General features: G+C 45.5%; 4 protein-coding genes across 6 annotated transcripts in view; 1 reads left to right on the forward strand and 3 right to left on the reverse strand.

Moving 5' to 3' along the window:
* Positions 1-24,801, reverse strand: part of LOC111857265 (MICOS complex subunit MIC26-like) — a 152,656-nt gene that overhangs the window by 1,007 nt on the left and 126,848 nt on the right. Inside the window, exons 1-8 of one of the 2 annotated variants that reach the window (XM_072706860.1) lie at positions 4,989-5,094; positions 4,253-4,348; positions 4,056-4,175; positions 3,795-3,827; positions 1,523-1,577; positions 1,261-1,356; positions 1,090-1,181; positions 905-1,003 (exon numbers count right to left, since the gene is read on the reverse strand). In XM_072706860.1, the coding sequence (XP_072562961.1) occupies positions 905-1,003; positions 1,090-1,181; positions 1,261-1,356; positions 1,523-1,577; positions 3,795-3,827; positions 4,056-4,175; positions 4,253-4,315 (558 nt within the window). In that variant the 5' untranslated portion in view covers positions 4,316-4,348; positions 4,989-5,094. Of the gene's footprint in view, positions 1-904; positions 1,004-1,089; positions 1,182-1,260; positions 1,357-1,522; positions 1,578-3,794; positions 3,828-4,055; positions 4,176-4,252; positions 4,349-4,988; positions 5,095-24,801 lie in introns of those variants that run through there. The other variant, XM_072706859.1, reaches the window with a different exon arrangement.
* On the forward strand, positions 6,680-12,971 carry LOC111857264 (zinc finger X-chromosomal protein-like). 2 transcript variants are annotated; one of them, XM_023837927.2, is made up of 7 exons: positions 6,680-7,047; positions 7,808-7,898; positions 8,058-8,300; positions 8,707-8,838; positions 9,921-10,085; positions 10,178-10,336; positions 10,457-12,971. In XM_023837927.2, the coding sequence occupies exons 2-7, from the start codon at positions 7,832-7,834 to the stop codon at positions 11,671-11,673; spliced, it is 1,983 nt and encodes a 660-aa protein (XP_023693695.1). In that variant the 5' UTR covers positions 6,680-7,047; positions 7,808-7,831; the 3' UTR covers positions 11,674-12,971. The 2 variants fall into 2 exon arrangements, with proteins under 2 accessions (XP_023693695.1, XP_023693694.1); XM_023837926.2 differs by lacking the exon at positions 6,680-7,047 and adding an exon at positions 7,099-7,476.
* Positions 16,918-17,827, reverse strand: LOC111857280 (cystatin-B). The gene is made up of 3 exons (XM_023837958.2): positions 17,647-17,827; positions 17,145-17,246; positions 16,918-17,056 (listed from the first exon to the last, which is right to left on the reverse strand). Exons 1-3 carry the CDS (start codon positions 17,710-17,712, stop codon positions 16,925-16,927), a joined length of 300 nt encoding a protein of 99 aa, XP_023693726.1. The 5' UTR covers positions 17,713-17,827; the 3' UTR covers positions 16,918-16,924.
* Positions 18,916-24,137, reverse strand: LOC111857278 (uncharacterized). Its single transcript, XM_072706857.1, has 6 exons — positions 23,917-24,137; positions 22,551-22,885; positions 20,784-20,875; positions 20,034-20,363; positions 19,855-19,958; positions 18,916-19,473 (listed from the first exon to the last, which is right to left on the reverse strand). Exons 1-6 carry the CDS (start codon positions 24,010-24,012, stop codon positions 19,288-19,290), a joined length of 1,143 nt encoding a protein of 380 aa, XP_072562958.1. The 5' UTR covers positions 24,013-24,137; the 3' UTR covers positions 18,916-19,287.

Raw genomic sequence — 24,801 nt, forward strand, 5'->3', positions numbered from 1 at the left:
TAGTTACACAGTGATTTGCAATATTTGTGAAAACAAAGTTAAGAGAGGGGGGAGTAGCGTCTAGTGGAAAATCCTACCAAACTACTGTGATACTAACAAAGTACAACTGTTTTGGGAAACAGTCGTACTTGATATGTCACAGTTGGTTTAACGATGTACTGTACCATGTTAGTGTGATACTACCCTGCGTTGTTGTATGGGAAAGGTACCCCTGCTCGGGTGCCATTGAGGTTCTGTACCCACACTGCCTGTGTGCTCTTTTGCTGTGTGTCTTTTGAGGAAATTTAGTTCACATCCACTAGTTTCCTGTAGCTGCCCGCATCAGATTCAAAACAGTGATGCTCGTTTTCAAAGCCAAAAAAGGACCCAGCACCCTCCTACCTAAAAGAATTAATCTCACCCCGGCCTGCACCACGCTCTCTCTGATCCTCCAACACTGCTTGACTGGTCCCACCATTTCTCAAGGTGCAAGACATACATCTAGACTCTCCTCTGTTTTGGCACCTATGTGGTGTAATGAACTTCAAACGATAACTAAAAACCTACCACTTTCGGAGGTACCTGGATTAGCACTTCCTGGATCATACACTTATTTAAAAAAATTGTATAGACAATTGTATAAACAGCGTTTTTAGAGTGATGGTATTCTTAGCCGAGTTCTACTGAACCAGTATCAGAATGTATAGACAAAACCTCTAAGTACTTATGCAAGTCGCTCTGGCTAAGGGTGTCTGCCAAATGCCATGAGTGTGAATGTAAATTGCCTGCCTGGGGACATCATTCCTACTCAATGTTACATGCAACATTCCCTCATTTATACAGCTGCATGTCTCAGAGAAGCACCATCCCACTAAAGGGTCCCTGCAGGACGGCGTCTCCCGTCTTCACGCCATATGCCTCTCACCTGCTCCTTTACTGGCTTAGCGGCCGTCTTGTCCTTCAGAAGCGTCTCCAGGGCAACATAAGCTTGCAGGCTCCAGTCATACACCGAGTCTCCCGTTGTCTACGAGACACCAAGATAGGAAGTTAAAAAGGGGGGGGGGGGGGGGCAGGGAGAGATGGGGGGGCGGGCGTGGCGCATTTTCACACCTTGGCAATGGAGGCTGCCTGCTGGGGGTAATACAAGGAGGCTCCCAGGGCCATCAGGCCGGTGGGGTAGATCAGCTTCTTAATCCTGGACCCTGACGGGAAGCGACATAGAGACTCACTGAATCACCGGAGAACAGCTGCTGGCTAAGGAATGGATGGCATCCAACCTACCTCGAGCCAGAAAGAGGCCCAGGATGCCGGCAAAGCCAATCACTCCAGCCTGGGCGTAGAATTCAGAGGGGGGGTCCTTCAGATACTCATAGCTATCTGGGGGCAGCAAGGAGACAGAATGCAGCTCATACTGCCCACCCGGTAACTTTACTAGGTATGAGCGAACAGTGGGTCTTTCAGAAAATATGTGAATGTGTGTCACTCCAGCAAAAGCAAGCTCGTGTATGCAAAGTGAATAAAACAAAGCCACCACTGCTCTGACCTTTCCCGAACTGGACAGACTTCTCAGCACTGGGTTTCACTGCTCCAAAGAAACCCTGAATTCCCAGAACCAGGGAATGAAATCACAGAAAAACAAGATGGCTGTTAAAAAAACACAGTTCCAAAGTTTAAAAGCACAGAACTTTAGTGAAGGAATACCAGTGGGTTAACTGCATTTATTACAGTGCGTTATGATATCACATTGCACACACATACTGGCAGCATCTTTCACTGGCGGGACTCTGACAGAGCCAATGCAGCAGAGTGCTGCAGGACATATAGTCATGGCCGAAATTATTGGCACCCCTGGAATTTTTTCCAGAAAACTCGCCATTTCTCCCAGAAAATTGTTGTAACTACAAATGTTTTGGTATACACGTTTATTTCCTTTATGTGCATTGAAACAACACAAAAAACAGGAAGAAAAAAGCCAACTTTGACTTAATTTCACACAAAACTCAAAAACTGGGCCAGATAAAATTATTAGCACCCTCAACTTAATATTTAGTTACACACCCTTCGGAAAAAATAACTGAAACCAATCGCTTCCTATAACCATCAACAAGCTTGTTACACCTCTCAACTGGAATTCTCGACCACTCTACTATTGCAAACTGCTCAAGATCTCTCAGAATTGAAGGGTGCCTTCTCCCAACAGCAATTCTGACATCTCTCTGTAAGTGTTCATTCGGATTTAGATCGGGACTCATTGCTGGCCACTTCAGAACTCTCCAGCGCTTTGTCTTCAACCATTTCTGGGTGCTTTTAGAGGTATGTTTGGGGTCACTGTCCTGCTGGAACACCCATGACCTCTGACGCAGACCCAGCTTTCTGACACTGGGCCCTACATTGTGCCCCAAAATCTTTTGGTAGTCTTCAGATTTCATGGTGCCTTGCACACAGTCAAGGCACCAAGTGCCAGAGGCAGCAAAAGATCTTTGAACCTCCACCATGTTTGACTGTAGGTACCATGTTCTTTTCTTTGTACCATTTTCTATAAACGGTAGAATGATGAGCTTTACCAAAAAGCTCTACCTTGGTCTCATCTGTCCACTCGACATTCTCCCAGAAGGATTTTGGCTTCCTCAAGTACATTCTGGCAAACTCCAGTCTGGTTTTTTAATATTTCTGTGTCAGCAGTGGGGCCCTCCTGGGTCTCCTGCCATAGTGTTTCATTTCCTTCAGATGTTGACGGATAGCTCGAGCTGACACTGTTGCACTCTCAACAGCTTGAATTTGTTTAGAAGTTGATTGGGGCTGTTTATCCACCATTCAGACTCATTTCTCTTCTGTCCTCGTCCAGAGAGAATAGCTAGCTATTAGCCATGTGTTGTAAACTTCTTGATTATGTTGTGCACAGTGGACAAAGGAACATGAAGATCTCTGGAGATAGACCTGAGATTGTTCAATTCTCTGCTCTTCTTTCTGTTCTCCATGCTTAGTGTGGCACACACAGACACACAACAGAAAGGTTGAGTCAACTTTTCTCCATTATAACTGGCTTCAAGTGTGACTCCTATATTGCCAGCACCTGTTTCTTGCCACAGGTGAATTCAAACGAGCATCATATGCTCGAAATAAAACGATTTACCCACAATTTTGAAAAGGTGCGAATAATTAAGTCTGGGCTATTTTTGGAGTTCTGTGTGACATGATGTCAAATCTGGCTTAGTTGTCTCTGCTTTTTTGTGTTTATCCAATGCACATAAAGGAAATAAACATGAATATACCAGAACATTTGTAATTGCAACAATTTTCTGGGAGAAATGGTGCATTTTCTGGAAAAATTCCAGGGCTGCCAATAATTTTGGCCATGACTTTATGCACTTTAGCAATGAGCGGGAAGCCCAATCCAACATCACGGCCCATACCAGAGGCGTCACGTGCCACACTAGAACCTCAGAAGCATGCAACTATAATCCCATTGACCTGATACTCTTCAGAAAAAGGCATAATCTCTGAAGCAGAAAGGGCTCTCGGATGGATGACTGCAGTCTAAACGTGCAGGTATGGGAAGGTATGCAAGGGTAGGACCAATGCTGTGGCTCAGAGAGTGACTGAGAGCAGCACCATCTCTCTCTCTGATGACAGACACCTGAGACACAGCAGCATGTAAAACCCTGGCCTGTCCATTTCATTTAGCAGTGAGGTGCTGCCATCTTAACTGTGACTGTTTCGCCATCGCCGCTACATTTGAGCAGGGAAACTTTTCAACTAGTCTGATTCAAAGAGGTAATGGTGAGTGATGGATGTGCTCATGGCGAAGAGAATACCTGAATTTTTTCAAACACGTTGAGGCCGGTTTGCTGAAAGGGAACCAGAAGAGCAGCAGATTCAATCAGAAAAAGCAGAGGCACAAGCACAGGCAAAAATCTAAAGAACAATTGTTACAACAGACCAGTTGCTTTTCAGGACTTGCATAAAAAAAATTGGAATTGACTGTCAGAACAATTATATTTACTGATTAGGGAGCCAAGCCTGCAAAGTGAGGAAGAGTGCACCTGACACAGGGCAGGGTACAGGCAGATGGTCACCTGATATCGGCTGGTGTAGGGCTGAACAGTTTGCCTCATCTGGGCCACAGTCTGTTCTATCTGTCCTTCTTCTGGTTCCACATATTTGAATTTTGGCTGGGGTATAGTGTAGAGAGAAAGCTGCAACACAAAATGAGCGATAAGACTCAGTAACCTGCCAGACACACAAAGATGCCATGTGAGGAGAAATACAGTACCTCTTCTGTCCTCAAAGTGGTGTCCTCTTTCTCCTCGCTAGCAGCAAACACAGTTCCTGCCATCAGAACCACAGGTGCAACTACCAACCCTACTGCCTGGGTTTGGAAGCGTAAACATACGTAAACATAGCATCAAAGAGAGCACATCACTTAAGCCCCTTTCTGTCGATCAGCAGATAATGAACAAACAGACAACTGTGTCCAATCAGCAGACAAGGTCTGAGACAAATTACGACAATGAAGACAGAATAATGTGGCCAAAAGGTGACAGGAGATTGCCTAAGGACAGGCAGTGGGTGGGTGCGACATGTATGGGGGATGTTAATACTCAGCAGCTTCACATTAACCTTATAAAATCCTCGACAGTAGCCTGCCTGTATTTTTAGGATCAAATGAGAATGAACTCCTATATATATATATATATATACATACATACATACATATATATATATATATATATATATATATATCTCAAGACAGATCAGACTGAGCCCCGTCAAAACTGATTACAGATGGCTAAAGCCGACAGGGCGATTCTTTTACACTTTCCCATGCCACCAAAAGTCTGTCAGCTTCAATTTATGTTGTTTCGACTTAATTACAAGTTGGAGGCTCAGTTTTAATAAAATTACCAAGTGCAAACATCGTTTTTTTTTCTCAGCAACGAATGACCGACTTTATATAAGTAAGCAAAAAATATTGCACGTTTTAAAGAAAAAAGAGAAGTAATTGTCACCTTGTATCCGACTCCTGGAGGTGCCTTACACGCAGAAAAAAACTACGGAAACCCATAAAAGACAAACTAGGCTCTGTCAAGGCTAGGCCACAGCGCCATCTGTTGGCAGACCGTTACCAGGCGGACTAAGGCAGAACCCTCAGAAAACTGAAATTGGCTTCGACATTTGTTATGACCATTATAATACCCCAGGCTCGTGCCTCATGACGTCTGGTTAAGGCACAAGGTTAGACCAGGGTAACCGTTTACAGAAGGGATGGAGGAATTGAATGTAACTCACAGATTCACAAAATAGGCACGTGTACAATTTCTACACCAAATTGTCTAGAATTAAGTCGGAATGTAGCTATTGCTATATTTTGGCCTGTTCTGGTAAAATATATCTAAGAATAAATAACATCAAACCATTAAGGGGTATAATAACTCTGGAATTCAGAAGCCACATACAGAACTATGCAAAAGTTTTACGCAGCCAAAGAAAATGATGTTTAAATGATCTTTGTGTTTGTGTAAAACTATGTTACTATGCCTGTTAAAGTGTGTTAGCTTAGCCATTTCAAAATCTCTGCTAAAATCACCGCATTATTTCCAGCAACCATCCAATACACCCATATATTTTTGATTCAACCACTAGCACAGTCTCTGACATTTTTAACTAATGAAACTAATTATTTAAGTGAGCTGGTGGTGAAATCTAATAAATAAATGGAATGTCTGAGGTGCCCCTGAGGAGAGGTTTGCAAACTGAAGCGGTGTTCATCTAGCCATCCAACTAGATATCATTAACTTTTTGGAGAACAGAAGAAATTCTTGGTAGTTTTATCATGTTACTCTTAATTTGCATATATTCTAATGCTAAATTGTGTTTTTTGTTCTATGCAGAAGTCCACTTACTACCCAGATAGACAGCTTTAAACATTTCTTTTGACTGCATAAGACTTTTGCACAGTACCCTATGTACTGTTCTACAGGCGTACATTCATTGGACAAGAAAAAAGAATGTGTGTGTGTGGGAAGGTCAGGAGCTGGCTGCTTAGTTGCATTTTCATTTACTGAAGTTTTAATCAACCAGTTGTGGGACAATATCAGAGCCCTTGAGCCATCACCCTCCCAGCCCTGGACTGAGCTCTCTGCTCTGGGCTTACGTGCAACCTAGAAAAAAAATATCACTATTGTGTTGGTATTTCAAAACAATATATTTCAGAGACATTTAGGATCAAATGTGTTTCCAGTCTAACCGCAATATCCAACGGATACCATGTCAATTCTCTTACAATTAGTCAGGGGAATGGGCATCGTTAGACCTATGTCACTGGGGCATGTGACCCAGTATTTATATGCTTTGTCCAAGAAAAATCTCAAGTTCAGCTTTCAAAAATCATGAGTAATGGGGGGCCGTGGTTCTGCGCCCCAGTAGAGCTTTATGTTTACCAACGCCCCTGGTCACGTGCACTACTAGAAACTGGCCCCCTAACAAATTTCACCGTGGGCCCACTGCAGGGGGTCCTCAATAAATGACATGTTGATATAGTTGGAGAGGCAACATAAATGAGGTTTAAAAGGACTTATTTTTACCAGCCTGACAAAAAAGCTGCCTTTAAGGTGTAACTATTGTCAGAAGCAATGTCTAGATGAAACCTGTAACACCTATGTGCCCCCAAAGGTTAATGGTTATGAAATACTTCGAGGGCCTTCTGTGCCCTTAAATCGTCGGTGAGATGCCTAAGTAGCCACTGTGCTTTCATCCTTCAGCCCAGCTTTCCAGGCTAAGGAAGCGCAGACGCGTTCGAAACGGCATCCCCGAAGCCGCCTGGTCTGCAGGGCTTCTAGCTTCTTCCGCATTTTCCAGCGGCTTTCCAGCTGTGACGTGGGGGGCTATCGGGGCCTCGGAGTCGGCCGGGGGCCGCGGCGTGTCCGCTCAGGCTCGGCCCCTCCCTCCCTGCGCTCCGGCGGCCCGCCCCGCCAACTCAAACCCCGATTACGCTCTGCCCGGATTGGGCAGCTATAGCGGCCTTTATAGGAGCTTTTCAAAGTGACGGTTCGCTTGTAAAGACGGCTGGTAAGTTGTTTTTCGGGGAATTTGTGTATCGCTACAGATTAGGTATCCTCCACACATCAGCGCGCCCCGTATTTCAGGGGTGGCTTGTGGGTGTCACTGCTTGGCCTCTATATGGGGAGGCCGCAGAGGCCTCGGGACACGGTGACGGATGTGCGCGTCAGGGAGCCGGCTTTTCGCGTTCATTTGGAAAAGAGCGACGGTGCTGAATCGCGCCGTAGAGGCCACGCTTGAACCCTGTGCCTTAAAAGGTCCGGCGGAGAGGCTTCGCTAGTGCTGCAGCTGGAGGTGCTAGCTAGCCGCCATGTCCGCAGTAAGTGCGCCGGAAATGGTGCCGTGCGGGGCGTCTCTACAGCGGGCTCTCCGCGGAAAGCACCCCGCTCCCCCGGAACCAGATGCCTCAATAACGGCAGGCTTTCACAGCTAACCAGGGTTCGTTGTACGCTCACCAAAAACGTAGTCTTATGGAATTACTATATAAAAGTATTTAGATGTGAAAATATACAGTTAACTGTTGTACTGTGCTAATAAATTAAGTACCACGGAATATTTTGCGTACATCTGTAAATTGATACTAAACGAATATTACAACAAAAACAACGTTATATCGTTAACTGTACGCATAAATTTATTTCAGAAGTATCTCATAGGCAGTGCATGCTTGTTTTTTCCTCCCATGCACTGTGTGTGTTGTGGTTGGCACGTTGTGTTTTTTAGTATTCAGAGGGATCATTAAACGGGTCTGATGTTATGTTTTATGCAGTAAGACCGTGACAGATGAGTTGTAATGGATGAAGATGTAACAGAACTGGTTCTGCATTCAGAGGAGCCACAGATCATACTCCATGGATCTGGTAATTACCTGCAGTGAATTGCACCCTGTTTGTTTTGCAGCCCCAGTGCATACCGCCTGTTTCTGTTTTTTTTGCAATCACCCTACTACTCACACAGGCTGTTCTGTACTGCTTTTTACATGTTGGCTCTATAAATGACTGTCAGCATGTGCCTGCCAGGTGAGGCTGGAGACCCTGAAGAGGAGATTGTGACCCGGCTGCTGGAGGTGCGGGAGGAGAAAGAGCAGATAGTGATCCAGGACAGTGTTCAGGGCACCATGTCTGAGTATGTGCAGGATGTCACCATGGAGACCTGTGTGATGTCCCTGGAGGATGAGCTGCAGGATGACACGGCCTCGGAGGGGGTTCTTGTGGCGGGGGGCGATGGGCAGGACACCTGTGAGGACTACCTCATGATTTCATGTAAGTAGCTGTCATCACCTCTGCTGGTGGGTGGAGCAGCCGTTACACAGGCTCCGTCCATATGCACTTTGATGAGGGCTGTTTATCAGTATGCGTACTTGACCGTACTTGTGTTCTCGTGTACCCGTTTGACGTCACCTTCCATTGCCAAAGTACAGTTCCAATACTCAAGAACAGAAGTACAGAGGATGGTAAAAATCACAGGATGTCGTTCTTGCCCTGTCCCCAGATATAAAGCATGCATCAGTTGCATCCTTCCCAACGAGATCTATCCCTTGATTCATTGTGTCCCAAGTCCTTTCTTGGGAGGCAAGTTAGCAAGGCCGCTCTTGCCGGCAACACAAGTATGTTCTTTGGGTTCTTGGTATTGATAACTGGCCACACACTCCGCCTTGATCTCCTCCAGTGGACGACACGGATAAGATGGTGCATGGAAACAGCACAGAGGTCACCGTGGGGGACCGACAGAAGGAGAACGAGGGAGAGGAGGTCATTAAGGTCTACATTTTCAAGGCTGACTCCGGGAATCATGACCCAGGTGAGAAGCTTCTAGCATGGAGTTTCTGTTCTCTCCTGAGGTTCCCTTCCTTTAAAGCAGCCCTTTTTTGCACATATTACTGCATTTTGTATATTTAAAGACACCTACAGGTATTTATTAAGTAGTCAGTAATTGCTTACTTACTATTTGTGCTGTTAGTGTATGTTCTGTATGTTCTTAATATGCCACAGCAAATCAACCAGAAAAATATATATATGAAGTATGTGGCACATGAAGATGGTAATTGCAACCTTTTAAATTTTAAGGAGGGGAAAAATGAAATTTAAATTCCTCTCACTCTAATTTGCTGATTAATACAAACTCATTTAAATTGAGGTTAAATGGAGGTGCGTCTCTCTTAACTGTAAATGAAAAATTTAGTACAACCACGTTCAAATCATTTGATTGATTGACTGATTTGGAACAGAAACAGAAGTGTGGACAGGGGCGTAGGAACTGGGGGGGGTGTAACCTCCAATATTTAATTTGCCTTCATTTGCCTCCTGTATTAACAGACCTTCGTATTTAAATTAAGTCGTACCTCCCCTAATATCACACTCTGTCCGACACCATTGAGTGTGGCGAGAAGCAGGCAGCCACCTGGAGCTGTGCCTGTGTGACATCTGTGTGTGACCCTGCTCACGCTGAGAGTACAACAGCACATTTGTCATAGTGGGTCCTTTTAGCATAATGTAAACAGGATGTCAAGAACTACACAACAGCACATTCGAAAATGTTTTGGAAGTGCAATAGGTTTGCCGTGGATAGAAATTACTGGGAGAACATTTTTAACTGGATTTGAGAAAGCTCCTCTTTACACAGCATGTAGTTAGAGTATGGAGTAGTCTTCCTGCTAGTGTAGTGCAAGCTAAAACCCAGAGTTCCTTTAAATCGGAGCTAGATAAGATTCTAACAACTTCGAATTTGAATTTGAATTTGGTGAATTTGGTGATCAGTGGTCATTGTTCAAGCTATTAGCTGAGTTCTCCCCAAGCGAGCTGGATGGGCCGAATGGCCTCCTCTCGTTTGTGAACTTCCCATGTTCTTCTGTAAGGCCTGTGTGTGCGTGGGATGTGTAACAGGTGCAGAGAAGGTAGCAGATGAGGTGTACATGGAGGTGATGGTGGGGGGTGGCGAGCCAGTCTCTCACGAACAGCCTTGCGTAGAACCTGCCCCCACTAGCTCCGCCCCCAACAGCCCCCCATTCAACAAGGACCTGGCGCCTATGAGTTGGGCTGCTCCGTACGGTACGTGCTAAACTATCTTTGCTTCCCGGTATTTCACAGCGTGGAGTGCGTTTAGAGTGCTTGAGTGTTTGTGTGTGTGTGTGTGTGTGCAGGTGGTGTCCACAAAGCGGATTCCAGTGCGAGCAGAAACGGCGTGGCCGGTACTCGGCCACACGGGGATGTGGGAGGCGGGGCCATGGGCGTGACCAAGGCTGGCCGGCAGGGTGGCGGCAGTACCAGGAGGCGTGCAGAGCCCTGGCAGGTCCAGACAGGTACAGAATGTAGCAGAACTTGACATTAATGCTGTTCTTTCATTTTCACGTGAGTAAACCAAATGTATCCCATAGTTCAGTCTCACGGAGAGTAACACATGTTCCTCCTGCTCTCCCCAGCTGTCATCATGGGCCCCTATGGTCAGCCAATCACTGTCTACCCCTGCATGCTTTGTGGCAAGAAGTTCAAATCCCGGGGATTTCTGAAACGCCATATACTGAACTGGCACCAGGACGTACTGAACCGTAAGAAGTACCAGTGCCCGGACTGTGAGTTCAGTACCAATAAGAAGGCCAGCCTGCACAGCCACATGGAGGTGCATGCGCCGGTCAGCAAGGCGCCGCTGGCCTGTGATGAGTGCGGCAGGGAGTTCCACCAGCAGGCGGCGCTCTATGCGCACAGGCTACAGCATCATGACCCCAAGCCCCAGGTGACAGCAAGCCCTGCACCCAAGATGCATAAGTGTAAATTCTGTGACTACGAGACAGCTGAGCAGGGCTCTCTGGACCGCCACCTGCTGGCTATGCATAGCAAGAGCTTCCCCCACATCTGCGTAGAGTGTGGCAGCTGCTTCCAGCTCCCTGCGGAGCTGAAGGAACACATGCTGACCCACACGGTGCAGAAGGTCTACTCCTGCAACTATGAGACGACGGACTCGTCTGAACTGAAGACAGATGTGCAGATGACGCAGGAAGAAGAGACATCTTACCAGTGCGAGCGCTGTCCGCTGGCATTCCCTGAGCATGAGGAGCTGTTGCGGCACGCGCAGTCACATGAGGAACCGCGCACCCACCAGTGTGCCCACTGCGAGCACCGCAGCTCCAACTCCAGTGACCTCAAGCGGCACGTCATCTCGGTGCACACCAAGGACTACCCGCACAAGTGTGCCATCTGCGCCAAGGGCTTCCACCGGCCGTCGGAGCTGAAGAAGCATGCGGCGGCGCACCGCGCCAAGAAGCCCCACCAGTGCCGGCACTGCAGCTTCCGGGCCGCTGATCCCTTCCTGCTCAGCCGCCACATTCTGTCGGTGCACACCAAGGAGGCGCCGGCCATCCCCGAAAAGCGTGGCCGCAGGACAGGCGGGGGGGCGGTGATGCCGGCCGGTCCCGGGGTTAAGAAGGGTGGCACCAAGGCCCCGCGGGAACGCCGCGTCTACCAGTGCCAGTATTGCGACTACAGCACCGGAGATGCCTCGGGCTTCAAGCGGCATGTCATCTCCATCCACACCAAGGACTACCCCCACCGCTGCCAGGTTTGCGGCAAGGGCTTCCGGCGGCCTTCCGAGAAGAACCAGCATATCATGCGGCACCACAAGGAGCTGGCACCAGCGCCGTGAGCTGAGGGCAGGGTGTGAGGGCGGGGCCTCTCTCTGTGTGGCGAGCTGAGGGCGGGGCTTCCCTGTGCACGGCAACCTGAGGGCGGGGCTTCCCTGTGCACGGCAACCTGAGGGCGGGGCTTTCCTGTGCACGGCAACCTGAGGGCGGGGCCTCCCTGTGCGCGGCAACCTGAGGGCGGGGCCTCCCTGTGCGCGGCAACCTGAGGGCGGGGCCTCCCTGTGCACGACAACCTGAGGGCGGGGCCTCCCTGTGCGTGGTAACCTGAGGGCGGGGCCTCCCTGTGCACCGGACTGCACTCTCATCCTGCTCAATGTCTGACTCTATTTCTCCTGTGAGTTTGTATCATTTGTTGGACCAGTGGCTTCAGAGGATGTGCTCTATACCATCTATGCTCCATCGGATTCCTCGAGGGCCCCTAGCTATTCCAAATTTGTTATATTTCTACTAATTATTACATCTTTAATCTTCCAACCAATAATTAGCAGTATTAGCTAATCAGATTGCTTAGCGGTAGAATAGAACAAATATATGGAATTCCTTGGGGTACTCCGGGAGGTATTTGGGAACCACTGTCAGAGAAGTGTTTTTGTGTCTGCTGCCTCCTGCTGTTGGTAGTAAACACTGCAGGATGAGCTAGGGTCTGTACTCAGTGTCTTGAAACTGTGAGTTCATGGGTGGTCGTTCACATTTTTGAGGTGGTCCATAAGAATAGTTGTTAGAAATGTTTCTTAATGAAGTAAATGTAAAAATCTAACTCGAAAATGAAATTCAATAAAGCTGCACTTATGGACACACTTCAGGCAGCAAGTTGTGTGAATTTAATGGAGATCCAGTGAAAGCCTTTTATGCCATATTTTGTGTTATGCCTGTAGATTGATGTGTGTAACTGAGGAAGCTGTGTGTCTGTGTGTGCAGAGAGCCATCAAGGCACCTCCCAGCTTCTTCAGACCTTCTGTGGGACAGAGTGGGACTCACTGTGCCATGTGCAGATGCTGTGCGTGCTGATGTCATTAATGCTGTAGTGGTGGCCGACAGCCTGGGCTGTCTCTGGTGTCGTTCACAGACAGAGAGATGTCACTAACTTAGATCTGGACGTTCATTTTTGTGTACGGCCTTGTCCTATAAACCCTGGGCCTGCGTAATTCCAAATTTAATCATGGAAGTTCTGTTTAACTAGAATTGTATTATATCTAAATTATTTTGTATTGGAACCAACACCTCTGTAAATTTCTGTTAAGGAAAAAATGTTTTTTTGTAATTGGTATGAAAATTAAATAAATGGCAGTATTTTCATTGAGGGATTTTAAAATGTGTGTGCATGTGTGAGAGAGCATGTCTCTTGTGTATTCTGTAGTATAGACGTGTCTGTCTGGTTTTTGTGCTGTGTGTGAGCTACATATAACATCCACTAGCCTAACAGAACTCTGCAACCTAAGAAGCTTGTGGAAATGTTGCTAAAGTTGCAGAAGCGGTTTTCTCATTTTTATGCAGAAATGAAGCTTTATTTGCCATTAGTACATGTATGATAACAGGCCCATTGGAATGTTAGTTCTCACATATCATGCTTTCCTTTGAGGGATAAGCGTAGAGGCTGAGTCCGAATTAAAGGGCTTCATCCGAAGACTGAATGCGTCACAGCGGCGCAACAAGGCTGTCCCATTTCGAAGGGTCCTTCCAAATGCAGCCTAGCAACGCGTTATTCTTTTGCCAAGATCCCAAGATTCATTGCGCGAACCTTTGAAGGACACAGCCTACAAAAGGCCACATCCTTCAAAGGATGCAGCCCCTGAATTCAGACACAGCTGCACATACAGAGGTGAGGGTAAAGCTTCCTTCAGCAGCTCTGGAGCATTTTTCAGGGGGTTAAAGGTCTTACTCTAGGGTGTGATGAGGATGTGTCTATTCTGGTGGGCAAGGGATTCAAACCAGCGATCTTCTGATCTTCTCACAGAGGCCTAACCTGTTGAGCCACACATCACCTTTGGCAATTTTGCCTGCTGGATCTCCAGTCACAGTTGAAGATGATGTGAATTGGCGCTGCTCTTCAGTTGCACTTTTAGAACCTGATACAAGCCAAAATGAGCAGAGGCATCTCGCTGGTTGTTAATACAATTTCTCGGGTGTGAAGTTGGACATGTTGCATAGCTTAAGGGCTTCTTACCTGTTGCTGATCACTGGTGACTCCCTGCTGGAGCAAAAGAGACATTTAATGCCAGTAGCAGTGAAGTGAGTCAATTTCAGTTTAAGTGGTTTGGGTGCATGCGGGATCCAAATATTCAGTTTATAGAAACCAAGAAACGCATGATTCTATACTAACCTATCCTGCACATGCCATTTGCGATGCCTTTACCTGTTGAAAATGGACAATATTGAGAAATTCTTGAATTTATATACATTCAGGTCACACAAAACACTCAACAGTGAGAATTAGAGAGGTGACCTACCTACATCCACCACTTTGTGAAGCCAGTTCAACACTAATCAACAAAAAAACTATGATCAGGCATACATGTAAAAATAATGCTGCATAATTACACCCATAGTGAAAATCTCACCTTGGCTTGACACTAGAATTACAACCATTGAATGGAAATTTTGAAAGTAAAAATGAAATGCAGTATTGTTATTCAGTGAAGTGATTACTTACGCCGTAAATGTTGGTCAACAATGGTTTCCTCTGCTACTTTAGCTAAAAGGAGAAACAGAACTTGGATGCTGAGAGAGTAATTTGTGGACTGATCTACGTTAGGAGGCGAGACCTTCACTACTCACCTAAATCTCGGATGCCATCAGTTTTTTTCGAGGGGCTTAGAATTCCTTTCGGATCTGTAACAAAAACATTCAAGCTTCATATTGTGGCTCCACAATGACATTCAATTCTTCACTTTATACTTCTGTGCAAACCCTTCACTGAGACTCAACTGCAGTTCAGAAGAAGCCACTAACCAAGAATATGAACCTGTAACAGGATTTGATACTTCTTAGATCATTACTTTAACAGTGCTGTTACCACTTGATACACAGACTGATGGCCACACCTTGAGAAAACTATTTGTATCCTGGCAGTATTAGAGCTCCAAAAAAAGCAAGAAATGTGTCATCACGGTATCGAGGCGTGACTTAAATACAATTTAAATGAAAGGAGCAGAAAAACACAAACCGAGAGCTTTCCTGAGAGTCTGTAGTTCATTCGGGTTCTTAGTCTTTGTCTTGCTTCCTTTGCGTTTCCCACCTGAGAGAAAAAGGAGCTTCTGTCAAGCGTGCGATCGCAGCTCCTCACTGTATTTGCGACACGGGCTGAGTTTCCCACCTGAGACGCTGAGGAGGGGCACCAGCAGGAGCAGCAGCAGCAGTGACACACGCATGGCGAGGAGCCCAGAGGTCCCCGCACAGACACCCCCAGCCCCTTTATATGCCTCTTTCTGCTCGGGCCATAATCCCACTGCTGCTGACAAGCGGCTTCTACTCTGCCATCAGGGCGGCGCCAGTCTGCCTCCCCCAGCAGCAGCGGCAGGTCAGCACTCGGTATCTGAGACCTGCAGCTCTGCCCCGAAGATGCCACACCTGAAAAGCAGGGCCGATCTCACATTCCCAATCATTTTTTATTCAGCTTTTCAGAACCAAAAATGAGATGTTTAATTCTGAAACCACAATGGTGACCTCATCCTCATGGTCTGTTGGGTGTGACTGTCTGCTTTCCATGGGGGTCGGAGGAACGCAGGGTAATGGCAGGGTAAGTGATGGGCAATAACCATCTGTAAAGGTACCATTAAAGGATCTGCCATTAAACGAGGTGAGGCGGAGTGCCTGGAAACTAACGTACCGCATTCGATGCTTGAAATTTCTGTGTGACATCATCAATTTAATAATGACTGTGATAGCGGCCAAGTCTGCAAATAAATGTTGTGTATTACAGCCCGACACTTGCAGACTGCACGTTTTGTCCAATGAGCATTTATACAGATGCGCAGGATTTCAGATCCACTCATATTCACCCTTCGGAGACGTGCTGCTTTTCCTGGCTTCTTCTCCATTGGTCATTTCTCACAAACTTGATGTTTCTACATCTTTACAGCATGATAATGAGGCTGTGAGACTCCAGTGGACAAAAAATTCCATATTATTTGAGTAATTACTACTTTATTTTATATAACCGATTTTGGGACTTCTGTACAGCTTGCAAAATTGTGATTGATTGCAACGGAGCTAATATCCATTTCATGGAGTTTGTTTCAAAATGAATATTTGCAGAGATGCACTTTTTTTACTGTTTTAACCAAAGTATTACAAATGCCCAATCAGCAATAGGCCTTATTAACTCTTTGGTTCCAGGAGTGCATATCATCTAATGGTGCTCCATATGAACTGGGAAGTCAGAATTTCAATTAGGCCGCCCTCTGAAGTCAGAGTTCCGCCTTGGAATGTTTGAGGAACCTCTGCAACCTGACCTCAGAATTCAAGACGTGAAAGCAGTTATATACTTGTCATTAGGACTTAGGTCTCAATTTTTACTTTACAATTCCTAAGTGACAATATAAATTGAGAGGTGAGGTTTGTTGTTGTGAGATGATTGATTTTAATAAGAAGTCAGTTGGATTTTACACCCTGTTTAAGGGGAAGCATTTAGCCAGGTGAGAGAGGTGAGGAGGGGGGTGAAGTGCAGTACAGAGGCTTATTTGATTGATTTATAAATATGTTTCCCCTTTAGTTTTGTTTAGCTGAGTTTGTGTTGCTGTTTTATTGGTATTTAGTTTGATTTTGTCTGTACTTCTATTGTCACAGAATTTGGGAATAAAAACCCCTGGGATCAGAGTCTTCTGGGGATTTCCGCTTTCACAGCGCCGCTCAGCTGTCATTCATAACGTCATTCACATGAAATGAACACCACTGTGGTCATATACTGCTTTATTAGGTTGTCTGTAGTTTATCACACCAGAAATGAAAATAACAAATGATGCAGAAAATTCAGGTAACGCTTTAATTAAAACAGATTCAAAGATGCACAGTAAAAAAGGTGAACTTCTTCCCCAAAACTTGCAAATATAAATTTTACAGCATATAACTTTCTGTGTTGTGATATTTATGGGAATATGCCTCCACATAGACAAGTTTCACCCAGTAATACCTGCAGGTAATTTGATGATCTGCTTTAGATAAAAAATATATTATATGAACACTGGACACCAGACTTTGTTCAGGGGTAATTTATTAAGGATTAAGCACTTGCTGGGTGTTCATAAGGAATTCTGGTCAGTCAAAGTATGCAAGTTGGTCTTGGTCAGTCTTCTCTGTTTGCAGGCTATGCAGTTGAAGCTTGCTGCCAGCATGGGGCAGTGTTTCATAAATACGCAAGTGTATGTAGTCATTGTTCCCCACAAACACCTATTAAGAAAAGAACATGAGTACTGCAGAGACACACACACACATTTTGTACATGCATGCATGCATTTGCATAAGTAATCATACATACCTTAATGAAATAGTTTGTTCCTGCCACCACTTGGGTTGTGAATGTCTTTGCAGTAAAAACGTCAAATGTTTTCCCAGCTTTTTCCTCTACATTTGGCTTCAGCTAGGAGATCAAAACCAGCTCGGTTAGATACCTGTATGTTTGCCAGACCGTAACTAAATGACAGCTAGAAGGCAGACTCTAAACTGAATGTGATAACCAGTCAAGTAAAGGATCTTCCTTCATATTAGAGGTGGGCGATAAATCGATTTTCGAATTTACAGTTCAGGACGATGTGTTTTTATGAAAATCGATTTTATTACTGTACTTATTTTACACGCGAGCGCCAAAAGCGGAACTAATCCGACGCACCGTTCTTCACGAGTAAATTAGCGCGGCGCACCCAAACGCTGTAGCGGATTCACAAAAAACATGGCAATTAAATGGTTCTGCTTTGCACCGTCGTGGTCGATTTTCTCAAGGAAAACTTAAAGAGGCACACGTTCGACAGACTGGTACCTACCTCATCGCAGATCTGCTGCACTTTGGCCGTGGCGTCCTGAACATTGCCAAGTCCTCCACAAAGCATGGTGACTACAAAGCAAAGAGCTGATCTAAAATCCAACTGAGAAGTAACTCACTGAGACAACCTGCACAGCTGGTCATGCGATCTCTTCCCTGTTTGAGTGTCACATGACACCCCACAAATCTGGGCGCGTGCACTTCCTCTAATGAACGTCACATGACTGCCGTTGTGGCTTGTACCAAATTTGATCAGGCACAATATTAATATATTACGTCTCACGTGTTTATGCATTCACCGTTGGTTTATTAAATAAAACGTTCATTCAGTAATGATACAAATGTATGCTTAGTAGCATTTATGGCCTCTTCAACCTTTTCCTCGTGCAGTTTGAGCTTCCGGGTCGGTAAAACGTTTGGAAAACAAATCGATGGCGGAATGTTGGCGGATACTTTCACTCTCATGCTCACGCAAGAAATTTTGCAATATAATATGCAAGAAACACGGCAAATATATATTATTCCATTATAAACCTGAAATTAGCTACATCAAAAGCGTTACATACTGTTTACAAGGTAATTAAAGTGTTACATGTAAAAGCGTGTGCAGACTTGTCCCGAATTGAAATCTCACGCCACCCTTCACTGGCGACCACACGAAATCTAACTCGTTATTTACAGAGTTTTTCGGTGTCGCCGATAATATGAAGCAAATTGAATGTACCTGGCAATCCCTCAACACCGAAAATGTCGAAAAGTCTGCTTGACTGAATGCGCTCCACCAACTAATGTATGTCTGACTGCTGTAATATCACCGGCCAGGACTAAATACAAACGTTACGGCCATCTGAATTCACGTTTGCCTACCTTGGAGAAGGATTATTGTGCATGAAACGTTACCACGACAGCATAACACAAAAAAACACGTGGGGTGTTTCTCAATACTAATATAAAGACCGTACTTATTAAGACCGATCTTGTTAACTTGCCTCCCGATGAAAAAAAAATGTTTTTGGTGCAGATGGGATATTGGTCTCGTTTGGCGGCGACGTTACTAATGTAGCCTTGATATTTGGGACGGGGCAAAAACGACACCTGGAGATTTCTTCTTCTTCTTCTTGAGTATTGGAATTGGTCTTCGGCAACGGAAGATTATGTAAAACGGGTACACGAAAACACAAGTACGGTAAAGTGCGCATAATGAGAAATGTCCCAGTTTGCTTCAGCGATGTACTCCATCGTAAAATCCAGATAAACTTACAAGAGTACCTTATTTTACAAACTTAATTTATTTTATAAACAGAACAGAAACCTTTTAAAAAGTAGCAAAACACTGTTGTTGTACGAAATGTTTTAGCCAAAGTATGTGAGTACACGAATGTACGTGTGTATGCTTTATACAGTGCATTTCAAAACCCTCAATAAAAAGAGAGTAGGCATAAATTAGTGTGTGTGTGTGAAGGAAGGAAGGAAAAAGTATGTTCATGATTAGGGGTTAAGGTTGTCATAGTTAGCATTAACATTTTCCCATAGAAATGAAAGAGAGGTCCCCACAAAAATATGGTAGAAGTCTCTCTCCCCCCGCCCCATGTGTGTATGTGTGTGTGTGTGTGTGTGCAGTAGATTTTTGAATGTGCTTCCCCTATTTGCTCGTAACATTGAAGTAATCATCACCATCACTGTGATTGCCATCTTCTTGGCCATTGTGAGAGGACTGGCTGGGGCTGGCCTTTGGGCTTGAAGAGGGACTGGCCGCTGTCTTCTTATAGAAAGAGTGATCAGAATGGATGACCACATGTACTGGATTCTGCACAGGCCTTCTTCGCCTCTGTGAAGAGACCAGTATCAGTGCATACCTGCAAAGGTCTCAGATGCCTCAGCCTATAGCTTCCTGTCTTTTATTTTCCTGGAACTATAATCTAATTCTGTGGTCTTCCATTCTGTATAATAGGCATTCTCAAAACTGCATAATTGGATTATTGGACATAGTCGGTAGTGCATTATGAACTCTTTTAGAAGACATTAAAATACTGTTGTAATGTTTTGTGAGCCTTTTCACACTCAAAGCATAGCTACATCTGGAGAGACGCAGCTTGGAGACATGTGGCAGAACTTAATTAGTGACCCAGATGTGGTCTAAACTCACATGCAGTCATACATGAACAAAAATATAAACAGAGACACAGACGAGAAGCTGAAGTTGGCTCACCCGATGAAATGTGACAAAAATGACCCCAACCAGGAGTGCAGTACACAGAACCCCGATAATAATGGGCACTGTCATCGTGGAGATGGCCGATTTCTGGTCTGAAACTAAAAGAGAGCACTTCAATATCAGGGCGTATGAATGTAGACGGAACTTCCGGGAGATGTAGTGGATACTCTTACCGTCAGGTGGGCGGATGAGTAGGTGTAGCCGATTCTCTATGGTCCCATGGGGGAAGGTAGTGAGGATGCAGCAATAGTCCCCACTGTCATTTACAGTTGTGTTTCCAATTGTAAACCCAGAAACGGTCACATCTGTGATGCGGCCCTGGTACAACGGTGCCACACTCAGCCCAAAACTACTGTGGAAAACCAGGACCTGAGGCTGTTTGCACCTGGACCATTCCACCTGCTCTATTGTTCCTTGCTCATCCATTTCACAGCTTAAGGTAGCTTTGGCTCCAGATTGGACGGTCACATTCCCAGGAGTGACTACTCTTATGGCTGTTGAGGCTAACATGAGGAAAATATGCACAAGATACAGAAATTGAAGTCCACATTAGCTAAATGAGAATATACAATTTAATTGGCCCTCTCAGTTTAAGTCCCACAATGAATTTGTCACTGGCTGTAGAAGAGGGGCAAAGAAATCTTTGAAGTATTATCTGCTAAGTTACACAACACATTTACTATTCACAGAGACATTTGTTCTCTATTGCAAGTGAAAATACAGTCTGTAATATGTTCACCAATCAGATACCTCTGCTCATTATTTTTTCACATGTTCCTTCTCCTGATAATAATCACAACAAGAACTGTTATTAACAAGTGTCTCTATCTATGTGCTGCGCACTCACTCCCACAGACAGACAGATTCTCATGATTATCTTTCACACACAAGTTCAAGGTTGGTCCAGTGGGACCTGCTCTTACCTGAAAACCAGTGTAGATACAGCAGGGCCATAGAGCCCTGCTTCCGAGATGCAACTCTGATGAAGAGATTGGCCATTTTGCTTTCGCGTACACTTCAGAAAGAGATGAGAAGTAAAATGCTTTCAACCTGAAGTTCCACAGGAAGTTCGGTATTACATACTTACGATCACTCTTAAAGGCACAGTGGCGGTAATACTATTGCACATACACCATATGGACAAAAGTATTGGCACGCACCACTTAATTATTGAATTCGGGTATTTCATTTAGACCCATTGTCAAAGATGTATAAAATCAAGTTATGTTGTGTATTTTGACCGGACCGTGCCTCCTTTAAGTATTCAAGAACCAGACAGAACCAGGCCATTCTAGACTAGTGAGCTGTAGCTTGATCATTTTGTCATGTACTTTGTCCTGATGTGTTATGTGTGACATATACTCCTGGGCAAAAAAACACCTGACAGCTTAATAAATCATCAGGCGACGGTCGCTTGGCTGAGACTGCAGAGGTATGATGGCAGAGTGCACAGATGGGTCCTACTCAACAAAGAAATGCTGATGGTTACTACGCAGGCCAGTGTCCTGCTTAGGACCCCTGTTCTGTAAGCTCAGCTTCCTGTCTGAGAAGCCACTCTGTAAATAAGCAGACTCTGACCTAATTTATGGCTTTGCAGAGCAGCGCATGATGCGCAGAGCCCAGGCTTTGGGCGTCACCTGTCTGAATGCAAACCAGAGCACGCACTGCCCAGCTGCCTGATGCAGTGCCTCCTCCATCTCTGTAGGTATTCAGTAAAATATAATGTATCTGCTGCAGCTTTACAAGTCATAACAATTTCCAAACGAAGTAGAGAATAAAATACACATTATAAATCAGGAAAGAATGGTATTTTCAGCACCATTGAATGGCACTCAGAAGTGAATTTCACTTTTATTTCTCGACAATATACCTTTAAGCTGATGTGTTATGGGTCTGCAGGTGCTGAGTCTAGTATTAAGTTGTTACATTGCACTGGAAAGCCTGCTGGAGGCGCAGTGGAACCCAGTGTGGCCAAGTGATGATGACTGATGACTGAAGCCTGGTATTATTATCCGAACAACCACATGCAGCTGCAACCTTGAGCTGGTGTATCACAAACTGATGGGTGTATCACAAACTGATGGGTGTATCACAAACTGAAGGGTGTATTACAAACTGCTGAAAAATGTTTTTCCAAGAAGGTTGATGGGCGCATCTCTGCAGAGGAAGACAGTCTGACAACCTTAGGAAGACAACCGTGTTACAATTACAATCTATCATACCTAATATAACAAATCAATATGAACAATTACAGCCCCTGATGTGAGTAACAGCCTCATTTCTTCCTCAGGGTTGCCAACTTTGGTCAGTTGGCTGGAGTGAGATTTTCAATTCGAGAAAAGTCTGCGCATACATTTACATGCATGTAACAGTTTTATTACCTTGTAAATACTCTGTAGGGTTTGGCAACTATGCTAAAGCTTTTGATGTAGCTAATTTTAGGTTTATAATGGAATAATATCGATTTGCCATAAGATTTCTAGCATGAGAGTCTGAAAGCGTGAGTGTGCATGAGAGTTAGCAACCCTGTTTCCTATTCGGCAAAACTGCTGACAAATTATTATAACTGCTTCTACGTGATGAGAGATCTTGTTGTTTTCAGGAACTTGTGGCTGGAGCTTCAGAATACTGGGGGAAGTCTATCACTGCGACCTTGTGATATATTCATTAATGCTTTTGCAGTCTTTTACCCTCTTGCACTGGGCCCACTGGCAGAAGACTGTTTAGCTGAACTTGACATCTTATGCGCAGCTACACGAGGTGGGTGGCATCTGTTTGGTGGGAATCTGGACGCGAGTCCATGGTCAGGAACTCGAGCCAGTTGCTCTGGAAGCCACGGGAATAGAGCCCCGTGTCCACGACAAGGCCGCACAGCTGGGTGCGACCCGCCTTCTTCTGCAGGGCCAGCTGTGCCTCCCGCTCCGTCACATTGCAGCTGATGTTGATTAGCTGTAGTACCAATAGGTGAAGCAATCCTCCTGTCACAACAGAACTGTACCAGACACATGTGAAGCACAGCGTCGTGCTGTGGACAAATGAGAAACTACAGTCACTGAAGCTGAAGGACATATTGGGATCATGTAGAGTAAGACTTTAGAGCAGGAGTCTGCCTATCTGTCTGTACTATTCTTAGACTTCAGGACAGTAGAAGAAGTGTGTGTGTTTACTCTGTCTCTACCTGTACTGGGCATACACTCCGGGGCAGTAGAAGAGTGCGTAAAGCAGGTTCTGATGTGGACACACACTACGCAGCACCAGGCTGATCCCATAAAGTGAGGTCAACAGGAAGAGAAGGAGCATCAGCTGGAAGCTGCGATGATTGGCCTGCCCCACACAACTGTTTATCCTGGTACGCAAGAATGAACATGACACATGGACAGATAAAGCACACTAGAGTCTCCTATATTTCACCTAACAACTATTTAAATCACCCATCAGTACCCGAAACACATCCAGACATGCAACAAGCAAACTTTCAGCAGGCCCACAAACACCATATAACTTCTTATTCCACAAAGCAGTACACAGATGATTTACGCCTCTTCTCCAAACTGACACATACGTACATGCTATTCAGCCCTGCACCACACAATGCCTCAGCTCACACCCCAAAATATACACACCAAACACCTTATACGGACATTAATGAGAAGGTCCAGATATACAGGCCATGCAAAATACCATTTCACCACGCAAACCAACAATCACATTGTGTCTACACATTTATTTGTGTGTGTTTTTGGTGTGTGCATAAGTATACCAATATGCATGCCTGATCGTCAACATCATTCAGCAACATCCAATCAATTTCCCACCAGACTGATCCAGCTGCTCATATCAGCTCCCCGTCCCACTAGATTCACTGGCTTTCTCATCAGCGCGTCCCATTGGCTGCTGCTCTGGCTTCCTGGACTTTGCACTCTGTATAAGTAGGATTGTTGCTGAGCCGCCTCCACCTCTGTACTGATACTGATAACGATTCAAAGGACGAACGACTGTGACATCATTGAGATATGTATGCACTCCCAGAAGGCCGAGCGATTTAATGGAACCCACCATATGCAGTGGTGATCCAGCCGGTAGACACAGGCACTGCAGATTCGGCAGTGTCCTGATCGGGGGAGGCACATTATCCTGCAGGTGGGGCACCATCTATTCCTCACAATGCCCCCCTGTGCCACGTCCAGCTGCTCTGCCGGCTGGCCTGGTGTTCTGGGACCGTCCGGCTCCCCTGCCTGAAGGTGGGTGCCGTTGGGCTGTCTGTGGTCTTGGCTGGACAGCCCTCCCTGGTAGGTCAGAATCCTGCGGATTGTGGCTGGGCGGGGCCTCACATAACCCGGTTCCCATTTGGTACCAGTACTGGCAGGGCTGTCAGCACCACAGACCCAACAGGAAATGCAGCGCTGCCACCCGTGAGAGTACAGGAAGTAGCACCAGGGGCGGAACCACAGAGAGATTTATCTGTACTGCCCCTGTCAGACGAGATATTTGGAACCGATCTGTCATTATGTCTGTCACTCAGGATGGCGAGCCTGATTTCTAAGACTCCAACTTTAGTTACCTGAAAGACAGGAGAAAGGAATGGAGGGAAGTGCAGAAAGAAGATGGATAGTGAGGATGTGGCAGCTGTGGTCGAGGCTGATCAGGGCCATAGCCCAGGGCCCCAAGTTGTAAGGGCCCCCCCCAAAAAATTCTGATTGTTACGACAGCATTGTATGCTGTAGATAGGGCCCCAACAATGACTTTACCCCAAGGCCCCCCAAGCCCTTAAATTCAACCCTGTGGCAGCATGAAACCATGGCGTACCTCACTGGACTTGGGCTGCACTGGTTCTTTGATCTGTCTCTCCCCTTTCTGTCATTACACACGCTGGACATTTTCCCCCCGTGGTCTTCAGGTTGTTTCCGCCTCAGGCCAGACGTTCACTGCAGGGCAGCAGGG

The sequence above is a fragment of the Paramormyrops kingsleyae genome, chromosome 24 (genome assembly GCF_048594095.1).
Source record: "Paramormyrops kingsleyae isolate MSU_618 chromosome 24, PKINGS_0.4, whole genome shotgun sequence".
Classification (NCBI taxonomy): Eukaryota; Metazoa; Chordata; class Actinopteri; order Osteoglossiformes; family Mormyridae; genus Paramormyrops; species Paramormyrops kingsleyae.

Excerpts from the sequence above, each read along its gene's own strand:
- LOC111857264 (XM_023837927.2), top strand. The coding sequence starts at position 7,832 with ATGGATGAAGATGTAACAGAACTGGTTCTGCATTCAGAGGAGCCACAG. Across the intron at positions 7,899-8,057 it reads GATCATACTCCATGGATCTG|GTGAGGCTGGAGACCCTGAA; the intron begins GTAATTACCTGC and ends TGTGCCTGCCAG. Across the intron at positions 10,337-10,456 it reads GCCCTGGCAGGTCCAGACAG|CTGTCATCATGGGCCCCTAT; the intron begins GTACAGAATGTA and ends TGCTCTCCCCAG.
- LOC111857278 (XM_072706857.1), bottom strand. The coding sequence starts at position 24,012 with ATGGTGCCCCACCTGCAGGATAATGTGCCTCCCCCGATCAGGACACTG. Across the intron at positions 22,886-23,916 it reads CTGGATCACCACTGCATATG|CACGACGCTGTGCTTCACAT; the intron begins GTGGGTTCCATT and ends ATTTGTCCACAG. Across the intron at positions 19,474-19,854 it reads TTTTTGTCACATTTCATCGG|AGGCGAAGAAGGCCTGTGCA; the intron begins GTGAGCCAACTT and ends GTCTCTTCACAG.
- LOC111857280 (XM_023837958.2), bottom strand. The coding sequence starts at position 17,712 with ATGCTTTGTGGAGGACTTGGCAATGTTCAGGACGCCACGGCCAAAGTG. Across the intron at positions 17,247-17,646 it reads TGCAGCAGATCTGCGATGAG|CTGAAGCCAAATGTAGAGGA; the intron begins GTAGGTACCAGT and ends TTGATCTCCTAG. Across the intron at positions 17,057-17,144 it reads GAACAAACTATTTCATTAAG|GTGTTTGTGGGGAACAATGA; the intron begins GTATGTATGATT and ends TTTTCTTAATAG.